The 21,785-nt window shown below is 46.3% G+C and overlaps 1 protein-coding gene and 1 long non-coding RNA gene across 2 annotated transcripts in view; one reads left to right on the top strand and one right to left on the bottom strand.

Moving 5' to 3' along the window:
• PLEKHO2 (pleckstrin homology domain containing O2) overlaps positions 1-20,278 on the top strand; it is a 26,956-nt gene extending 6,678 nt beyond the window's left edge. The window contains exons 3-6 of the mRNA XM_048317225.1: positions 4,396-4,512; positions 11,426-11,530; positions 13,416-13,514; positions 15,809-20,278. Of these exons, the coding sequence (XP_048173182.1) occupies positions 4,396-4,512; positions 11,426-11,530; positions 13,416-13,514; positions 15,809-17,041 (1,554 nt within the window). The 3' untranslated portion in view covers positions 17,042-20,278. The remainder of the gene's footprint in view (positions 1-4,395; positions 4,513-11,425; positions 11,531-13,415; positions 13,515-15,808) is intronic.
• Positions 1-21,785, bottom strand: part of LOC125332428 — a 34,547-nt gene that overhangs the window by 643 nt on the left and 12,119 nt on the right. The gene's annotated exons all lie outside the window — the stretch shown is intronic.

Below are 21,785 nucleotides of genomic sequence, written 5' to 3' on the forward strand. Positions count from 1 at the left end.
GAAATTGCTGCAAAATTATCTGGTAGCACAATAGGATAACATGTGATTGTGCAGCCTTACTACAGGGAAACCAAAGGAAATGGCAATTTTCTGCACTCAGGGGGGGTCTTGTTGCCACAGAATTGAGGCAGTTCATGTTTATTACGGTATTTATCTTCATTTAATGTGAGTCAGGGCAGTGTGGCTGTCTCTATCTTACAAGTGGGGAACAAAATTTTTGAGATGGGAAGGGCTGATGACTAAGGAGAGTCTGTGGTGCAGTGTGCTATGGTGGTTTGCATTTCTGGAGCTCAAGGTGCCATTCTTCCCACTGGACCTTCTCCACTTATCTGCTCTATGTGACCCTGGAGAAGGACACAGCATTCCAGACCATCCTCAAGCTGAAACATTTACAAATGGGATTGTTCAGTGCTTGCTGAAAAAGAGAGGAGATAAAACCTCAGGCAACAGGAATAAAAGGCATCTCTCTATATGTATCCTAAATTAGACTTAGATGGGTTAAACGGGAGGGAAGTCAGCTTCCATGAGGGCAGGCAGGTTCGGAGGCTGAGCATTTAAGCTGGTCTGAGCCCATCAGGTTTCCAGGAACTGAGCAGTGCCTTGGACTCAGTGTGCTTTTCTCAGTCCCTCCCATGTCCAGCCCTTCGAAGAGAGGTGCTAATGTTGCCTTTAGCAGTTGTTTCCTACGCAGGCCACCTTGTTGATGCATTTGCATGAGCCTGGCTGCACTTGTAGCTGAGGTTTAGGTGCTAAACAAGAGCAGAAGGGACAGCCAACACAAGATACAGACAAGAACATTGTACAGTGTTACTGGAAAATACAGTCTGAGCAGCACACAAATACTGTATATCATCATCAGTAGCAATCTCCAGGAACGTGCTCCTGACCTGCCCTGGGAGTGTGTTCCCCAAGTTGCATGTGCTAGTCAGGCTTTGGGTTTGGTTTAAAGCACAGCCACCTCCTGAAGGCAAATGGTAAATGCCTATTGTGTTACCTGGAGCAGAAGGGGTGAAAATTATCCCACACGGCTTCAGGTTTCTTTCAGCTGATGGGGAATGAAGGGGGATGGATTTCTTGTTTTCTGCTGTGCCTCCATCTACAGCACCCTGCATCTGTACCCTCACCTAAATAAAGATGCAGTTAAGCAAGATGTTTGTATATGACGTACCCAAATATCAGAAAAGGAGGCACTGATGCAAATACAGGGTGCTGGGATCCCAAGAAACTGCTGTGCTGGTCTGCATAGAACCAAGCAGGTTATTTTCTAGTGGGACTTCTTGTCTTCTTGTCTCTGCATGTTCTTGCCAGAATAAAAAAAACCTACAGAGAGCATCTGAAGACCCGGCAATCCTATGTAGAGTGACTAGACAGATCAATATCACCACTTCATGGATTAGAAAGCATCTGTCTTGAGTTTGGCTTTTTTCCTTTAAACAGTGTAGCTAGTGCTTAGAGCTGTTTTCTTGTTGTTTCAGGGTTTCTTTGTAAGTGTATTATTCGACAGGGAAAAATCCTACTAGATTCTAGAGACCGGAGGATCCATTTGGTGTTCAGCAGTTGGGCACTTAACATCTGCATTTTTCCCTGGTAAAGTGATAGCAAGATATACCCAAAAGTGATTTATTAAAACACTTTGAGAGCCTCAAATAGAGAAACATATTATTTCAGGTCTAGACATTTTACACTGACTGGAGGGTCTCAGCCCGAGTGTGCGTCAGTGAAGAAATCTTTGCTGGGAATTACACCTTCATATAAATAAAATTTTCAGAGAGTCTTTTTTCCCTCCTTTTTATCAACTTTTCATTAAGGAAGTTGTTTGCCAAGTATGATTCTTTGATTAAGCACATGCATTAATATGTTCAGGTGTTCAGTAACTTTCTTCTTAAGGGCCAAGCCAACAGACACAGATATTTTATGCTACAGGATCTGCTCCATGAAGAGTTACTGAAATAGTTTTTCTGTATTAAATCATGAATATAGGGGTTCTGTACCAGGATCAAGCTTGTCCAGAACATGTGTCAGGGCAGGATTCTGGAATTGACCCTTGTCTCTGCCTGGTGCTGAGTGTCCTTCAGGTCCCAGGAAGCTGAAGGGACCTGAAGACCTGCGTCAGGGTTGGGTCTTTCATTCTTTACCTTAGTGGTGCAGGACAGACATAAAGGATCTCTTTGTGACCCAGGTAGGCTCACAGAGAGGGGATGGCCGCTTGCCGAGGGTAAAACGGAGACAAAAGCCCCATTCTGGTGCTCCCTGAACTCAGATGCTTTTCCTTTGCCTCATACATGGAGTTTTTATATTTCTTTGGTTGCTTTCTTCCCTGCCTTCCCTGAAGAGGATAACTTACTTAAGAAGTTCAGGTCCCTGAGATGAAGGAGCCATAACTTGAACAGTCAAGGTGTCCCTGGGACACAGCATCCTACACGTCCCCATCCTCTCTGCCTGTGCTCCCTAGCCAAGTCACAGTCCCCAAAACCTCCCCAGGGAGAAGATGGGCAGCTGGAAGGCAAGAGGCAATCTCACAGCAAGACCACATCTCTCCACCCTGCCAAGTCCCCTTGTTCCCTAACTTGGTGCTCCACAGCCCTTGGGAAGTGGAGCACAGCTTGCATGAGATCAGAGGAAAAGTTCCTGTCCAAGAGGCAGGAAGGATGGCATGGACAAGGAGGGTGACAGGGGCTCTCCTGGGGACAGAGCTGCTCTTGAGAGCAGGGAGAGTGGGCAAGAGGCTTGGGGCTGGTCTCTGGTCAGAGCACTGCCAAGCTCTCTACATCCTGAGCCCAGGGAAGGAGCTGGGAGCTGCACCGGCCCATGCGACAGGGCTGTAACGTGGGCGGTCATCCTCAGAAGGCCAGGATGAGATCACCCATCCCCGAGGCATGTATTCCTGACCTCACCCTTCTCTGTCATTTGTTGGCCGTGGAGGGGTTATTATTTCCATCCCTGTCCTTTTGCAGTGACATTGCGATAGCGGGATTGCAGCAGGAGCCTTCAAAGGGCTCGGTAGCATCAGCAGGATTTTATCAGCTGGGTTTTAGGTTTGGGCAGGATTAATCTCCTCCTCCTAGTATGCATTTTCCTAGTTCACATTCACCTACTCAGTGTTTAATGAAATAAACAGTAATGTCATTAAAATAATAAACCTAAATTAGATCCAGACATCCCTCGGTGGCTCAGGACTTGCTCTGTGTACTGGCATCAGCTCTGCTGGGCCCCTATCCCCAGATAGGAGGGTTGAAAAAACTGAAACACAGCCTAAATTCTGCACAGTGACTTAAATGTCAAGTGGTAAAGGGAGGAAATTCCCCGCAGCCCACTTCCCTCTGAACTCTCCATTCCCTGCCTCCAGCCACACAGCAGCTTCCTGACTGCAACATGTTTCCTCATCCCACACCCCCTTCTCCACTACAGGAGTTGCTAAATACAAACTCATATGGGCACAAGGAGCTGCCTTGGGACAAGAGCCTGAGCTGGGGGTAGTAATGGCTAGTGATTTTAATTCAGGATGGTACTGGAGAGGTTCATGAGCCATGCTGACTGTAGCACTTCACTGGCAAGAACTGCTCTGAGATTCTCACTGCTCATTTGTGCTTAGCAAAAGGGAGCTTTGGTCTCTGCTGGGCTACTGAGACATGAAGAATATTATCTGCCCAGCATTACGCTGTGATTCCTATTAGGGATGGTGCTCTGCAGCTGAACTGAGCCACGCACCACGTGTGGAATTTTAGTTATGTTACTGGGAGAAATAAGCCAAGATTGCGGCCGGCAGTCATCAGTGGAGATACTCCAGAGATAAATATTCCCCACTGAGATGCTGGCCCAGACAGTTTTGCTGGCTGTACAGGGCTGTATTTCCAATCCTAAGCGTTCTGACAACTCAGAGCGTGGCTGCAAGAGGACTGTGTCCATCACACATGGCTCCTGCTGACCTTTGTGATGTGAGGACCAGTCTGCCCCAGCTCACTGTGGCAGCAGGGCTCTCCTCTTATCCCTGCTCTCAGGCTTCCTGAGTGGGATGCTTGGACCATCGTGTTGCTTGTGTCATATTCCCTGTGAAAAAGCAGGATCACATCTCCTTCTTTCACTGTCAGTTGGAGGTAGTGTCGCTTCTGGCTGCACATCCCTAGATGAGGCCAACAGCAATGGCAGAAACTGGTGTTACTGTCCATAACCTGTTATTTGCTCAGCCACTGTGGACCACTAGGCTTGTAGCTTAAAGACCAGGGTGTTTTCTTAGTGAGATGCCAGCCTGATTTATGGGGCTTGCTGTCTGCATGCAGGTTATTTTTAAGGCAGAAGAGCTTTTAGACATGCAAAGGGAAGACATGCAGAATTTGATGGTCTATGATTGATTTCAGTGCCTTCTATTCATAATAATGTTTCATTCCCTCTCTGCAGGATGAACAGAAGTGCATAGAAACAGTGGAACTGGAGAGTTATGACAAGTGCCAGGAGCTGCGTGCACTACTAAAAAGGAAAAATCGTTTCATTTTAATCCGCTCCCCGGGTAAGAAGGTAGGATTGCCTTTCTCATCACCCTCGAGTCTGCTAACTCCAAAGTGAGTTCCAGCCAGCTGCACCCAGAGCAGATGAAAAGCTCTGAGACTGAGCTCCTTGGCAGCTGGGAGAAATGACCTGTATCTGTGAAAGGTCTACAGTGTGTAAGAAAGAAAGCCACTGTCGTGTAGACTTTCTTCTTGTCATGGGGAAAGGGTCTTCCTGTGGCTTGACTTTTTTCTCTTGCTTTTTTTCCTGCCTTAGCATTTTCTTTCTTCCAGTACTCCCTAAGAAGTGAAAAATGACCATTCCCTATAGTTCCTCCATGTCCTCTGAGCACCTGTAGATGCTGCAGCTTTGCTCAAGTTCCAGGGAAATCAATAATCCCAATCCATGTACTGAGACAGTTCCTGGAGTTAGAACCATTGATCTGAAAAACTCCAGTGCAAAGTTACTTGCAGCCAAATAGTTCCTAGGAGAAAAGATTTATTTTACAGAATCCATGAAAGCCTACATCTGTAGCTTCCTGCACAGCATCTGGTTAGATCCAGAAGCTAAAAACCAGGCTGGCATTGCAAAGAGACTATACATCCATCTGAGCACTGGGTGTATGCAAGGACATCCTGCTTTACTTCCTATCTATATTCATCATCACTACACATCTTTGGAAGTTCTCCTTAGTTCCTACTTGCATGCTATCCATTTCAGCATCTTTATGGGCTAGAACGCTTCATTATTGCTTTAGGGTATCGCACTTTGCCTTCTAATTTCAATATGATTTTTTTGGCCTCAGAGTTCTTACTAAATCTCCCCATGCAAATCTGAGAAGTTGTGAGGGACAAAACACATTCATTTCCATAAGAACATGAACAGGATAAAATACCATCTTGCTGCATTCCCCCATCTCCATTTTGTTTAAATAAATGGAGATTGTTTAGTCCTTGTTGTCACTGTTGCTTATTCTTTCACTCCAGTCACTTCATGTTTATTCGTATAATAAGACCCCAGCTGAGTTCAGAGCATCATTGTGCTAAACTTCATTCAAAACAACAAAACAAGGGCTGTCCTGCTCCAAAACCCTGGGCTAGTGAGCTCCTGCAGAGCACCGGAGCCCAGAGCACATTAGGAAGGAATTCTTCCCTGTGAGGATGGTGAGGCCCTGGCACAGGTGGCCCAGAGAAGCTGTGGCTGCCCCATCCCTGGAAGTGTCCAAGGCCAGGTTGGATGGGGCTTGGAATAATTTGGTGGAAGGTGTCCCTTCCCTTTGGTGGAAAGGGGGCTGAAACTAGATGTTTTTTGAGATCTCTTCCAACCCAAATAATTCTAGGATTCTGTGATTCCAAGTGCACACCTATTCCCAGGGAGGCCAGTAATACCCTGTGTGCTCAGAGATGGGCAGCACAGTAAGAACAGGTATTATCTGCAAGTATGTTACTGAGAGAATTGTGTATTAGCTGCATATGTCTCTGTTCTGCTCCATGAATCAATACAGGGTGTGAGACCTGTTCCTAAACCTCTCATTTCTTGCTATGAGAAAAATATGCCCAAACTGTGCCCAAAAGGGTAACTTCATCCTTTTGGCATGCTGGCAAGTTTACAGCCACCCTGTTTTTCATGCCACTGATTCAATGGAGACCTAGATAGAGGCTACTTTTTATAAGGCTCTTTTGGTAAAAGGAAGGGCTTTTATAAATGAAAAGTTCCCTGTTTGTAGCTCCCCTCCCACCCTTCTTTTGGCTGGGAATCTGGTACGGGTGTTGACACACAACATACTTTGGCAGATGTTAGCACAGGCTTCAATTAGGAGGCCAACGTACACAACTGTCCTTCTTCTGTTTTGAAATTGCAGCTGTGGTGATATATATCAGTTAAACATTTTCCATTTGGGAGGCTTGCTGCCATCCACAGTTTAAAATCACCCTGTGAGCCAGCTTGCCAAGCCCATCCACATCTTGCTAGGGTTTTTTTTTCACCCTCTCTCCTGAGCATAATGCTGAGGAATGAGTTTGAGGGACTTAGGAACTGGGAAAGCTAGGAAAGGCCATTTCTGTTTCAGTGCACAAATCTTGAGTAAAGGGAGCCCAGTTTAGCTGTAGGGGAATCCCAGTTTAAATCTTGGATGGGATATTTTTGAGCAGAGATGAATCAGTGAGTTAAAATTACTCTGCAGCTGAAGTTGCACCTGAATAAATAAGTTGTCTTGCTAAACACTGGTCGTTGATGTACCCCAGGTTCTGCTTGGCCTGTTCTCAAGGATGACATTTTTGTTAAGCTGTGACAATATGAGCATGTCACACGCCTGCACTGGTATGGAACTGAAAGAAAGCACTGCGCCCTGAGCTTCAATTCTTCAGTGAAGGAAGCTGACAGTGTGCAAAAGTCCTGTTCTGCTTAGAAATCTCAAATGCTTCATTCCATCCACAGCAATTAAATGAAAACTTTTGGATGCAGAGAGCTGGGCTTCTAAGAAAGGGCAGCAGCCTTGGCCCGGAGACTTTAAAATGTACTACTCACAATGCAAAAAGCAGTGTAAATGATGCTTGGTGTAAACTCTGGAAATTACCGAGGTTGGCACAAGTCTGGTGTTCAGTGGATCTGAAAACCTTCAGCTGCAGGGAAATATTAATATTGGGAAGAGGGTCGTAGTAAGGAAAAGAGTCCACCAGCAAGTCCTGCAGCTCCCCATGCATCCTTGCACCTGTAGTCAGGGATGGAAACTTCCATTGCTTATTTTTCCCTTCATCAATTTTTGAGGTAGCTGGAACTGCTTTCACCAGGGGTCCAGCCTGAAGCTGCAGTAGAATGCAGTGAGGCTTGGGGGAGTCTGCTCCTGGGGTCTGCCAGTCTGTCAGAGATGCTGCCTTATTCCCAGGGATTGTGTAGCTCTCGGTTCAGCGACAGAAAACCACCAGAATCCTCTGACAATCATCTCATAGAAACATGGAATGGTTTGGGTTGGAAGGGACCTTGAAGATCATCTAGTTCCAACCTCCCTGTCATAGGCAGGGAGTCCCTTGTCTTCTCCTTTCCCCTTCATGATCTAACCTAACAAAGTCATATAGAAGAAGGCAAGAAATGACCTCCCATCTGGCAGATAGACTGTGTTGCACTCAGGGTAGTTTAAGATGCTACTGACCCGGCTCTGCTCCAGCTTCTGCTGGAGGTGACCACTCCATACCAAAGGTCAGCAGAAGGGAACACATCCCCCCAGCAGTTCACATGCGATTCACAGTCCAGTTTAGCCCAGCCCCATAGAACTGAAGCCAACACCAGGCTTTGCACTGATACAGGTGAGGACTAAGCACAGGTTTGTGTCATCCACCTCTGCAGCAGATCTGCAGAATTGCTTAGCAAAGAAGAAGTGTTGGTAACAGTCTCAAACTGCAGCTACACAGTTCTCCAGAGATTGTCTGTTAAATCATTTAGTGCAGGTACAACAGACTGACCCCAGGAATACTTCTCTTTCCTGGAAAGCAGGCTCGGCATTGCCATCAGACTGTCACTGCTTGAGGAGACTGATGTCCTGGGGAAGACAAGGAGCAATCGGGGAGCCAGTGCCTGCTGCCGTCATGGACAGTGATCCGTGTGGGAGCTCTTGTTGCATGACATCTCGGCAGTGATTCAGTAGGAGCCGACTGGCTGTGCTGTGCTCTGAGTAACTGTCAGTAAATTCCGTAGCCTGCATTCATGGCTTACAATGGTCACTAGGTTTGGCCATGACAGCTTTTCCTGGCACACCAGCCTGTTGTTTATGGCATGACTCAGTCTCAGCTGGCTTAGCAAGAAGGAGTGCAAATGTGTTACCCTGCCTGCTGCCCTCTCATATTGGTGTCACTGACTCTCTGCCTTAAATTTCTGCTGGAGAACAGACCCTGCTTAATGTTTTGTAGGAAATATCCATCTTTAGATGCATCTGCTGGTGTTTGTAAATACTCAAATGAGTAAAAATACAGACAAGAGAAATTCATTTGTTCCTTGTTTGTTGAGAGCCTGGGAGTCTCAGAGTAGTGTGCAGAGTCCCAGTCACAGGCAGGACTGAGACAGGCAGCTCCTTCCTGCCTCTCCTCTGCAGCTTCCTGCTTTACAGAGAGCTCCCATCCTGGTTTGGGTTAGCTTCCTCTCCCCAGTGCCTTGGCCGAGGACAGGAGCCACAGATGGATGCAGACAGACCAGGGACTGCAGGGCAGCAAAGAGGCTGTGGCTGGCAGCAGCCAGAGCATGAGCCTCTGAGCCCCAGCAGCCTGACTCTGCCTTGGTGTCTGTGAGTGTTTTATAAAAAGGAGAAAAAAAATTTCTAAGATACCTGGGCACTGGGAGGAACCTGCCCCTCTGTGTCACAGCCTCAGGGAGCTGTGCAAGCAGGGAGCCAGGCTGCAACAATATGAGGCTGGCACTGCCCACACTGCCCCATGGCAGGGAGCTGGGTCCCACTGTGCTGCTCATCCTCCCTCGCCCAGCTCCCTTCTGCTGCCACCTTCCCTGAGTACCTTTCTCTCACCATCCATTGGATCTGCATTTGATGGCAAAGGGTTGCATGCCAGAGGGACATCTCAGCTTCTCATTAACGAGGAACCACCCTCCCGAGGTTTGCTCTGCTCTGCCACAGAGTTGCTGACACCAGTGCTTAGTCACAGTCTGGGAGGCTTTATTTGGAATGAGGCACAGAAAGTGGCATTGGAAGAGGAAGCTTGAAGTGAGGCAGGAATCCTTCCCGTGAACAACATGTTCGGAGATTTCTAAACCCTGGTGCAGGCTGCCAGGTCTTTGCCAGGCAGTGCAGCAGCTCAGCTGCTCACAAGTAGAGCTTTCTTATAAGCTTTTATAATCACAAAGCTTTAGGGCAAAATCGTTTCCAAACAAAAAAAGTTTTTAAGCACACACAAAACCAGGCCAGCTTGGACTAAAACAAAATCTGGCCGTCACTCTGTTTTGGAGCCTTGCCTTCCCTTAGGTTCCCTGGTTAGAGTGGCCCTTCTGCATCCCAGACAAAGGGCTCTTTCTCCAGAGGGCTGTGGGTCAGGCCCTAACCTCCCCTCTGAGCTCTCAGGAAGGCATGTGGTCCTGTCACCTTTCCTGCAAACTGATCAAATAAAGACTCTTTCCCCAAATTACTCCTTAACTCCCTGCTTGCCATGCTGGTTGTGAGTGTCTGGCACTTGGCAGCTGTGATGTAAATCCATGGCATTGACATGAGAAATAAATACAGAAAGGAAGAACAGTTGGTTTCTAACAGCAAGAGTGGGTGTAAGGAGATCAGGCTTTAGTTCTGCAGAATTTCTGATGGTCCCTTCAGAAGCTGCTGAGACCCAGAACAGTTGCTGCTTTGTTGTGCCATGAACAGGGAGCTGCTAAGAGCACTTGACTGTCAGTCACCATTCGCTTTGTCCCCCTCATTTAATATAGTCCCTGTTTTATATAGGCACTGCTGTGATTTTGGAATGTGGGGCCTCATTTACAGAAAGGCTGAGGCTACAACTGCTCTTGAAAGCACTGGGAAGGTGCAGAGTACCTATAGAATGTTAAATACCTGCAAAAAAAATTTCAAAGCAAAGCTCAATGGCTGTGTTTTGAACAAGCCTCTCTGTAGCTCACTTCCCCACCTGTAGGAGGTGGATAATTTCAGTTGCTCTGAAAAGGAACTTGTGAAGCCCCCCAGATATTGCAGTGGTAAATAGGAAATTAAAAACACTGTCAGGGGAATCTGTAATTCTGTTTTCAGGGCAGGGCTGAAGCAGAGTGAAATCAGTAAGACATATTGACCTGGGAGGATAAAACACATGATGGAATAACTTAGTAAGAAGTGCCAGCCTGTTGTTAGGGATGGTGCTAGAAGGAACACACACAGCAGGCTGATATCCCTACAGCCTGTAAATACTAGGAGTGTCTAACTTTTAAGTGCTTGATTTTGCAATGTTGCTGATGTCCTTTAGCACAGGAGTATTCCTGTGTGCCTGTGCAGTGTGGATTAGGACACCACATAGAGCTGTTCGGATCCCATCTGGTCTGCCATGGAGCCACCTGTAAAGTGAAGATGATATTTCTCTCATCTGAAGTGTACTCTGGGGCAAAACTGGTGAGGTACTCAGAGAAAACAGTAGTGAAGTAAATGACACCCTGCCTATTGTCCCTGCTGTGGGCAAGAAGAGATTAGAAACACTGAACAAAGCCATGGGGCTGTCCTGGAGGAAGGGAAGAGCTGGCTGGCTGGAGGACAGGCCATACAATCATCAACCCCTCCTCCCTCCTTATTAGTGACCCCGTACTTCTTGCCAGTTCCCTCTTACATGGCCAGCTCTTCCCTTCTTGGGGCAGCTCTTCAGATGCCAGAGAGTGCCTGTCTGTAGCGTTCACTGATGGATTTCATCTGCAAACAGAAAAAGATATGGTGGATTTTTGCACTTACATTCTCTTATGCCTCATCATTCCCTTGCCCAGCTGGGTCAGGGTTAGTGCAGCCAACATCAGTGCCCCACATACCTGTATCAGTTCTGTTCTGCAGAGCCACAGGAACAGGGAAGCAGGCAAAGCCCACTGCATGCAGCCTTCCCGTTCCTTGTATTCTGGGGGAAGTGGGACATAAAGTAGTTTACTCCATCTGAAGCAGCCAGTGTAACTTGGACTTTCAGTCTGACTCTATGCAGTGTGACCATTTGCTGTACAACTCACTGATGCTCCAAGAACTAACCCAAGTGTTTTGCAGAAGGAAGAAACTTACTTTTTTACTACTTTAGTAGTTACCAAAATAAAACTACAGCAACAAGCTGTCCAGCATAACAAAATCCTGTTCATGGGAGCTATGCCAAAGCACAAAGGAATCTGTAGTTTAAACACAGGCTAGAACTGGATGTTATATAGAAACTGTAGTGATTCAGAGGTACCTCTGGTCCTGACAAGGAATGCTCAGGCAAAAATTGTTTCTCTGCTCTTGCAGGTTCATGATATCAAATTTCAAGCTCCAACTTTGGAAGAAAAGGAATCGTGGATAAAAGCTCTTAATGAAGGGATCAATAGAGGCAAAAACAAAGTATTTGATGAGGTAAGAGAAACCGTTTTCAAGCTCCTGTGTTTCTGTGTCTTCTCATCCATGGCTCCTTTAGCTAAAAGCAGAACTTGCCTGAACCCCTGTTCTCCCCATCCTTCCTGCATGCCAGCCATGGTCCAAGGAAAGAGAAGGATGGTGTGCAAGGTAGGGCAGGTTCCTTCTCTTCAGAGCTTGGGATCAGAGGATTTCTGGGAGTTCCCCTTTCCCAATGGAAATGGCCAGTGCAGAGAAGCAGCTGCAGCGCTGAGTTATGTAGAGCTGGGATGCAGCTTGGAGAGACTCGTTCTCCCCATGCTGCCATGATCCTCAGCACCAAGCAGTGTGGAAATGGAGGTATTTGGTTAGGATATAGCCCAGTCTTCAGGCCTGGAAAAGTCTGAAGTGAGTCAGTCCACCAGCCATTCCGCCTGCAGTCTGGAGAGAAGTCTGGTGGAAAGTTACTCCATGGCCTTGGCCAAACCTGCCTGCCTCTCAGCTAGCCCCAGCACACCTGCACTTTCAAATTCTCCTCCCATCCTGCTGCACAGAGGGGAGTATGAAAATTGCACAACCTAGAGCCTGTTTAACCTTGCCCTGCTCCCTCTTAGTTTGTAAATCGGCCCTGAGCTAAACCAAAGGAGCAGCATCTCTTCTGCAGTTCTTTCAGTAACTGAAAGGAAGTGAACAAAACCACCACCATGGGAATGACACAAGAAAAAATGAGCAGGGTAAGGAGGGACAAAGCAATCAGCAAGATCTGTTTAGCAAAGGAAACCAAAGCAATGAGTAAAAGTTTTGAGAAAAGGACTAACTGGTGTAGATACAGTGCTAGAGATGTAAACTCTGAGAGGTTGGGCTTTGCTTTTATTCAGCAGAGGGCAAAAGCATATGGGTACAGTGGGCAGTGAACTCTGCACACCCTTCATCAGCACAGCAAGCTGAGATCTCAGATTACCTCCCTGCCCTGTGATGTGGGGTTATCCTCCTTACAGAGGGAGCCAGCCTCTAATACTCATTCATTCCAGTAAGGATCAAACCTCAGATTTAAAGTGTTTCCACACAGGCCAGGCACAGGCTAATGGGTCAAGCCCTCAGCCAGCTTGGATTATCTGTTCTCCCCTGAAGGAGCTGTAAAACCACTTTTGCCATACCAGCCATTTTAAACCCCTATTTCACCCTCACCAGCTTTCCTGTTGTACAAACTTGTCGTACTAAGGACACACAGATGTTTTCAGTGTCCCTGGTCACTGATGCTGCCTCTCAATGTGGAGCAGACTCCAGCCCTTGGCCATCACAGTGTGGGTGGGTGGTCACAGAGCCAGCACAGAGAAGTACCTGTCAAGGCACTGGGACCTCCCTCCTTATGAATGTGAGGCAGTGGATTTCTCCTCTGATTCCAGGAAATAAATTTGTTAATTCAGCTGGAGTTGCAATTAATCCAGGTCACTGCTCACACCTTCTCCTCAGCATCCTGCAGTCATTAGAGCTGTGGAAGGGAAGGGCTGTAACAAAGTGCTGCTGATACAGTTCACAGTCAGGTCACAATTATTAATGAGCTTTCACCTCTAAGATGGAAACAGCAGTTTTGGTGCTGTGTTCTGCCACATGCAGGAGCTGGTCCAAGCACAGGGTGCAGTGAGGACAAAGCTCCTCGTGTCCTTTGTTCCCTGCCCCTTAGGTGGAGAGAAGTTGCTAACCTCTGAGACCTTAAATATCCATCACATATGTGCAGGGCTTTGCAGGCAGGCTGTAACTGAGTTCTGAGGTAAAGACTAGTGGTGAAATATTCTCCAATGAAATGTTGAAATTTCATGTGTGACAGTGACAACTTTATAGACATATCTTGAGAAATTAATGACCCTCTTCCTTTTTTGTTTCCCTCCTCTTCCCCCTGTTAAAGGTAAAAGTAGATGAGAGCCTTTCCTTAGACCACGTAACTCGGGACAGGGTGAAAGTGTCCCATGGACGCCGGCCACCCACAAGAAGTCACCTAAAGGAGGTAAGTGCACCCTGTTGGAGTGAGCCAACCCACCAGCTGGGATCACCGGGAGCTGCTCCTTCCACTCGGGTACCAAACCCCAGGAAAAACCTCAAGTATGGACAGCCCAGAGAAAGCTGACGAGGGAAGCAACTTCCTCCAGGAAAGACTGTGCCAGCACCTCTCTAACGAAGCTCCAGGTTCCCATAGATCTCTATCTGCTGCAACATGTTACCATATATTTAGCTTTTCATAACTCATAAGCTACTTCGCCATCTGGTAAGAACCATTAGAGTTTCATTTTCATCAGAAGAAACCGAAGCTCCTGTATTTATTTTCAAAGATGTGATAATGTTGTAGCCACAGTAGTCTAAAGGTAGAAGAACTGCATGGTCCACAGGAAGAGCTGTATTTTTATTAAGCTAACCAGAGAAAGCAGATGAACTTTCAAGCTTACAAGCCCTTCCCTAGGTCTGAAACAGAATACATTATTCTCCCAGGCAGTTTTATAGACTAACCTGTCTACTTTTAACTGATTTTCTGGGTCTGTCACTTAAAAAAAAAAGAAGAAAACACAAAATAAACCTGCATTTCATTTTCAGGGGAGAGGTTCTTACTAATGTTTGATTCGTGTGATTTATGAAAAAGTTTCTACAGACAGATTGATATTTTAGCAGAGCATTAATCTCAAGAAAGGAAGGTTTTTAAATCAAACCTTCTTTCTTCAGACTTCCAAGACACTGACTTATGTGCCTGCACAACACTCAGATGACCCTTGTGCAGAAAATGAGATGCCTTGAGACTTTTACTTTGCATAGAAATGGAGGGAGAGCGTCTGTCCCAGAGAAATGCATGAGAATGAATCATAGATTCCCATCCTCCAGAAAACCGCAGAAGAAAACATGACAAAAGTCACAGCAACAATGAAGTGTGGGTTCTGTTGCCTAATATGGGTTCAGTAAGGTAGCAGGTTTTAGTCCCTAGGCACTATAAACATCTCTCTTCCCTGCTCAGATCACTATTTTCATGAGATAACCTCTGAAGTTAATACCTGTAAGACTTCTCACCCTTAGCCAAAATCAGGGGAAACTCGCTTACAAATTTAGAAGCAGAAATGAGGGGATAGAGCCTGCAGGAAGATGTGTATCATGGCTGCTGGCTGCAGGTTCATGAAGGAAATGGCATGTACATTGATTTTCAGTGTTCAGAGGATGGATCAGGGCCAAGCCGCCAGGATGCAGCTTGCCTCCATCTCTCTCATGGGCTGGAAAGGCAGAGAGGCTTTAACTAAACTCTGCACTGCAGGAGCCTGGCCCTGGCTGCAGCTATGCCTTTGTGTGGTTTTGGGTTCCCTCACACAGGAACTGTCACCGTGGTTCTCCCTGTGGGGCACTGAGCTTACACGCTGCAATGTCTTTGCTAAGTCCATCCTTTTTAGGAAAACCTCTCTACTAGTGAGATTTGCACACAGCCTGTGGTCTGAAGGAGGTTTAACCAGCTGAGGCTTGGCCCTGGTAAGGCAGGGATGACATCAGGTTGGAGGATGCAAGCAGAAGGCAACAGGATTACAGTCCCTGGCCAAGCAATCCAAAGATCACCTTGGTTTATGACAAGCGCAAAAGCAGAAAAGTGAGCCTTTGGGGAGGCACATTGTAAATGAAGGGGGCAGAGGGATCCCAGTACAAGACAAAGAATAAAAAGGCAGAGCTTAACACTAGCGCCCACAGGAAAACCAAGAAATTAGGTTACTGGGGAACAGGCTTTAAGACATTCTTCTCAAAGGAAGTAGTAAAATAAGTTCTGTGCTTTTCTTAGAATTGAGGGCTAGTTTGGGTTGGGAGAGACCTTACAAATCATCTGCCAGGGCAGAGAGCCTTTCAGTAGACCAGGTTACTCAGAGCCCCTTCCAGCCTGGCCTTGAACACTCCAGGGATGGGGAGTCCACAGCCTCTCTGGGCAACCTGTGCCAGGGCCTCACCACCCCTATAGTGAAGAATTTCTTCCGAATATCTAATCTAAACCTGCCCTCTTTCATCTTAAGGCCATTCCCCCTTGTCCTATCACTCCATGCCCTTGTGAAAAGTCCCTCTCCAGCTCTCTTGGAAGCCCCCTTTAGGCACTGGAAGGGGCTCTTAAGGTCTCCCTGAAGCCTTTTCTTCTCCAGGCTGAACAGCCCCAACTCTCTCAGCTTGAAGCAGCAACCCCTTGCTTGCCATGCTGGTTGTGAGGGTTTTGGACTTTAACTTGAAGTTAAAGGATGAAACACAGGATCAGTGATGGGATAGATATTGAAAACTTTCTTTCTTGTTTTTCAGGCTGCCAAGTGTACATCAGATGGTATCCTGCGACTAGATCTGGATATAGTAGACAATGGACCACCAACCTTTGATTCCACTATCAGTGAAAGCGACAATGAACCGCCTCAAAAAGAAACTCCAAAGCCACCTATGCCACCTACAAAACCCACTGGCACAAAAGAAAACCAAGAGGCAGAGAACAATATTCCTGACCAGGAACATAAAAAACCTCTGTCTCCTCCGTTGCCCCCAGATAAGAAGCTTAAGGAAGGCATCACATCAAAGGATGGTATAAATGCCAAGGAAGAGGACTCTGTCAGTCCAGAGGAGAATGTGGAAGAATCGCAAGCACCAAGTGAGGAGAACAAGGAGAACCTCACTGAGGTCAGCAACAGGGTTGTAGCAAAAGCTCCAATTCCACTTCCTAAGAGTGTGCCAGACAAGCTGAAAGTAGCTTGGGACCAACCAACCATTGAACCTAAAAAGACAGAAGACTTGGAATCAGATGATGGCAAAGACAACCTGGCTGAGATTGCTGCTGCAGATGTTACAAAGCCTCCTGTTCCTCCTAAGGTTTTGTCAGAGAAAATGCTTGCCACAGTGAACTCCAGCCATGGTGACCTGGAAGCTGGGGGCTGGGAAGAGCAGGAGTCTGGCAGCTCCAAGCCCCCGGTGAATGGGATCACAGCCAGCGAGGTAGCAGAGTTCACATCCCCGACAGCTGAAACAGAAGAAGGAAATGGGAGGACCGCAGCCGAGAAGGAACAGCAAACTTCAGCAGAAGAGACAGAGACTTCCTTATCTACAGAAACAGACCATGAGAGTGTAAAAGCAACTGTTGAGAAGAAAGATTCTACAGAAAACACTTCAGGTCTCAAACTTCGCTGTTCTTCTCTGGGAGACTTACTCTCTGATTCCAAAAATAAACAGAGAGCACTTCCAGGCCAAGGTTTCCCAAAGGATTCCCATCAATGCTTAGCTAAAATGGAGGAGAAAGTTGCTAATGAAAGGGAAAAAGCAGAAAAGCTTCTGCAGAAGGTTTTACGTGAAGGGTTGGAACAGGCCCAGGGGGGTAATGGACCCCCAGTGATGGCAGAGACATTGCTCAATGAGGCAGTAGAACAACTTCGGCAAGCTACACAGGTTTTGCAAGAAATTAAAGGTCTTGGAGAACTGAAAAGAGAAGGAACACAGAAACAGAAAGAAAAGCAAAAGGATCTAGTGACTCTTTATAGGAGAAGTGCTCCCTGACACACTCTGCAGAGACTTCTTTCCCAAAATCAAAGCGAAACATTTGCATTTATGATTTGTACCATTGCGAGGCCAGTGTTTAAAGGTGGTGTTTTGCTGTGCACACACCATGTTTGTGGGACAGAATTGAGCTTTCAGTTATAGGATCTTTCTTTCTTCATGTTGTACATACCAGTCTGGTTCTAATCCTCTTAGCACAGCAGAAGGTTACAGGACAGTGAACAGTTTCAAAAATGTGAATGCTCTTTAAGGATTCTGTCCAAAGTCCTTTCAATGGATCAGGCCTTAAAAATTAGTGGTAATCAGACAAAGCCAGATTTTTTGAAAGGAGCAGAATGGCTATTCTAGCAAAAGCCCATCTCTCTGTATTTACAGACAAGCAAATACCAGATTACACTGGCACCTATCTGGTTTTCCCAGTTAAATCATTTGAGGATAAATGTAGTCAGTGTTTGTTCACTTGCTGGCACAGTTTCCCAGACCACCTGGCCCAGTGACATCTAGGAATGTAAAGATAAACGGTTTAATCTTCTCCGAAGATACTCATCAAACCACATCCACAGTTAAAAAGTGACCTCACACAGAGGCAAACCAAACTGGCCAATTCCTGACTCCAAGTAGTGTCCCTGATGTGGAGCAGCTGTATGAAGGCACTTCGAGGCTGCCTCTGCAGCGCTTTAGGTGTGCTAAGCACTGCATGAATGAACACAAGTCTCAAAGCACCATTGCCAGGCAAGTATTGATCGTTCCTCTTTCCTTAATAGGGAAATTGAGGTTACACTTGGCCTGTGAAGGTGTTTTCTACCAGGACAACACATTTATTATTGAGGACCATACCTATCTGGTAACTCTGAATCCCCTCAGTGTTGTTAGGAACCAGTAGTCAGGCATTTGGAGGACATGTGTCCAGGAGATCCTCAGGAGCTTCCTAGGAGAGCTGTCACTAAGAAGCTTTGGGGATGTGTGTTCCCTTAATGTTGTCTCGGGATGTAACTGACAGGAGCATGCACATCAGGCAGTGGGTCTGGACAAGATCCCCCTTCCCACTAAACACATCTCTACCTGCTGTGTCCTGGTCAGCCTGAGAGCCATGGTTTGGCCCAGATCTCTCTATTGAGAGATTGACACACATGGAGGGAAAGGCGTTTTTGCACAGAAAACTTTGGGGCTGGTCCCAATGGCTTAAGTATATGAAAAATGCATTGCTACAGAAGGGTGTGAGGAAGGCATTGCAGTAGGCTCCAGGGCAATTCCCACAGCTTCCCTGTCCACCTGCTGGGAGGAACCACAGTTCCTGTGGTCTTTAGTGATTACAGCAGTGGCAAAATCATATCTTTGCACTGCTGCTGTATAGCCCCATACCCGAGCTGCTCCTCTCCCCTGTTCTCTATAGTTGCTTTGAGGAGAATTGTGTGACAGCCCAGAGGTCTTCTCCTTTGCTTGAGCCAAACTCTGGAAACATGGAAAATGGCAATCTCCCCAGTCTGGTTTTAAGGAGTGACACGCTACCTAAACTCTTTTATCTCATTTGCCAGCACTTTGTTCTTAGCTCATCCATTTCTTTTTCTTCTAATTTCCCAGGTCCCACAAGTCTGCAGGGGGCTGCAAACACCACCCACAGCAGCAGTAAAGTTTCATCTAAGCCTCCTCTTAGGCTAGGCATAGGTACTTCAGGTCTGAACACAGAAAGGTTGGCTTTGGGCTTCCAAATACCTTGGTTTTCACCACTTGGAGCCAGCAAGACAGATATTGACCATAACTGATGCTTCTGCTTCTTTTGATTAAACTAGCCTTGGTTTTGGTAGCAAGTCCCCCTCTCAAGACAGCCATAGATGTTGTATGAGTTGACTTGTTATTATTCTGTCATGTGGAAAGTTCTACGTAGTCAAACACTCAGGGCTCAGGTGCCAAAAAGCTTTGCTTTGAGACAAGAAGTTGCCAGTGTCCTAAGCCCACCCCGAGGCACACAGCCTGGAGCAAACTCTGGATCTGTGCCATTTGCTGCTGTAGGTTCAGTGTCAACTATGGGTCATATTCACCTTTCCAGACACACTTAGGACAAGGGCTAAGAACACAGACAATATTCAGTGCCTATCTGCTATCTAAATGTATTTTTCTGCATGTGCACTTTTGTTTACCGAACACTGTGCGGTATGAATGTGAGCTGTCAGACGTGGTGTGTACTGGAAGTCAAGAGACATCAGCTCCAGAGAGCAGGCAGGCTTTTGCAAGATGCAGTTCTATAACAAGAGATAGATGGGGGAAAACCCAGTTCACACTAACAGGAATATACACAAACCAGGGCAAACTCTGCATACAGGTTCATATCCCAAAGCTGAAGCCAATCTTAAACTTCAGGACAGGCAAATCAAAGCCTAGAACTGAAATCCAGGAGAATGACAACAGCTTATGGGGTAGCTCAGTACCCTAATTTATATACAAATGTTTTTGCTCTCCCCAGTGTTTTCTTGTGGCGGTGTGTTCTGTGAATATTTGTCTGGCACAGCACTGGTGAAAATACCCAGACATCCCTCTCTGTTACACCCAAACCTACAGGATGTGCTTATATTTACTGTATATTTTTATATTATACTCAATATTCAGTGAATAAATGTCTGACATTTTACCGAATACCCATCAATAGGAATCCTAACAGATAAATACCCTCTACCTGTTAGGAAATGGGCAAATTAAATCATTTTACAAGCTACAGCTAATTACTGTATATGCTGTACTAACAGATCTTACTAGATTTGTATTATGTCTTGTAAATAGGTATAACTTAAGTGGAATCTCTGCATCACCCAGTAACTTTACTGCTGCAAATGCTATGTTAGGCTTGGTTTTAACTGTTTTTTCTAATAGGTTTAGCAGGTTCATCCTAAAACATCCAGCCTTCTATGGCAACTCCCATCTTCAGCGTACATCCTGCCACCATGCACTTTTTTTTTCAATATTCTTTAAACATGCTTTTAAACTTGCATCTAATTCCTGGCTGCACTAAGGCTGGGGGGTTTTGTGCCTGAAAACCCTCTGGGCTCGGAGTGCTGGAGTGTGAGTCTGTGTTTTGGGCTCTGCCACCAGTTTACATGTCTGTGACAGGAAGGAAGTGAGTTTGCAAGCGAGCAAGTGTGGATGACGATCTGAAAGCAGCTGCTGCAGCCCGTGGAAAGGCAGCACTTTGTCTCCTGCTTGTAAAGAGCTTTGAAATTTGGCAATAAAACCTCCTTTTAAAAATCTGCTGTTTCAGAGTCATTTGTCCTGAAGTGGAGCAAGGAAGCGCCACCAGAAGCAGCACATTAAGGCTTTGCTCTGGAGAAGGGAATGCTGCACAGGCTGTGGTCAGGCTGGGGTGAGCTTGCTGCTGTGCTAACCACAAGACAGGAGGAAGGAGAAGCACTGGGGGCTGGCGCTGGCACAGAGCTGGAGCTGCTGTTGCACACAGAGCAGTTCCTGACTCATCCCTGCCTGCCAGCTTGGCTGCCCTGGCCAGAAAGCATGGCTGAGGCCAGGATCTCCTTCTGGAAAGCAGTGGGAAGCATCACATCACCAAGTGCAATCTCCAGCAGAGCTGGCTGGGCTGCTCATAACACATTCATGTGGACTCGCTGGTGTCTACAGAATGTGGAGCCCACTCAGCACTTGTTCCTTTGGTGGTGAGGAACACCAGAGCCTTGTTCCTCTGCCCAGATGGCAGGAAGCTGCAGCAAGAGAAGCTGGTGGCACAGTGACTGCTTCCCTTCTGCAATAACTGGTCCAAAATTGGTCAGTAGGTTCAAAAGTTACGAGGAAGCAGGGAAAGAATGCAAGTGTACGTGCCATCCTGTTACACAATAAGAACATTCATTTGGGTGAAAAATTGTGGTTAGCAAACCCTCTAACCCCTTGTTGGGAAGGGGGCTGTTCCTCAAAGGAATCTCCAAGACAGGGGTGATTTCTACAGATACGCTGTAGGGAAAGGGACTCTCTTCTTCTCTTATTAAGAAAACACACAACACATCACATTTTGGCCTGAAATTGGTGTTGGTAAGGAAGGGAAATGTCTAGCACTATGTGAAACAATAAAAAATGAAAAAAAAAGTGCAAAAGAAAACATACATAGTATTGGCATATGAATCATTTGCCTGACTTGCTCTTAATTCAATGGATAGTCATGGGTTACTGGTTCGAAGAGACTGTCTTGTGCAATAGACTCTGAAATAGACAATGCAGGTCCTAGATTCCTTACTGTGATCCTACAGAACTCAGTAATTTGCAATTGAAAAGGAGCGGAAAGATCTCTTCCAGTCCCAGGGGTCCAAAAGATTTACTACAGCCTGAGCTAGCCTACACTGATGACTAATTATTCTTGCTATTAAAAAATGCGTGTTTTGTCTTAAACATGAGTCATCAACAGTGAAGCTCTCCAACATTTCCCCTTTCCAGTTTAAGAGTCAGAAAATTCATAGACATGAAAGGTACCCACAGCATTTAGAGAATGGAGATCACTGTTTTGTTATGCTGTGAAAATTCACACACTTCAAAAAGCCAGTGCTTAATTTATTCCAGGAAACTTAGTCACTGTGTTCTAGTGCCTTACCTCACAGCTAAGCAACCCACCACATTCCTGTGACAACCACTGGTAGGTGATGTTACAGAACATTAACAGACTCAGGGAATGATAAACCTCACAGGCTACTCAGGTCTTTAACCCTGGCTTCCCTCCCTCTGAGGAGTTGTGAGATGATAAATGTGGTGTCCCTGC

Source organism: Corvus hawaiiensis, chromosome 13 (genome assembly GCF_020740725.1).
Source record: "Corvus hawaiiensis isolate bCorHaw1 chromosome 13, bCorHaw1.pri.cur, whole genome shotgun sequence".
Lineage (NCBI taxonomy): Eukaryota > Metazoa > Chordata > Aves > Passeriformes > Corvidae > Corvus > Corvus hawaiiensis.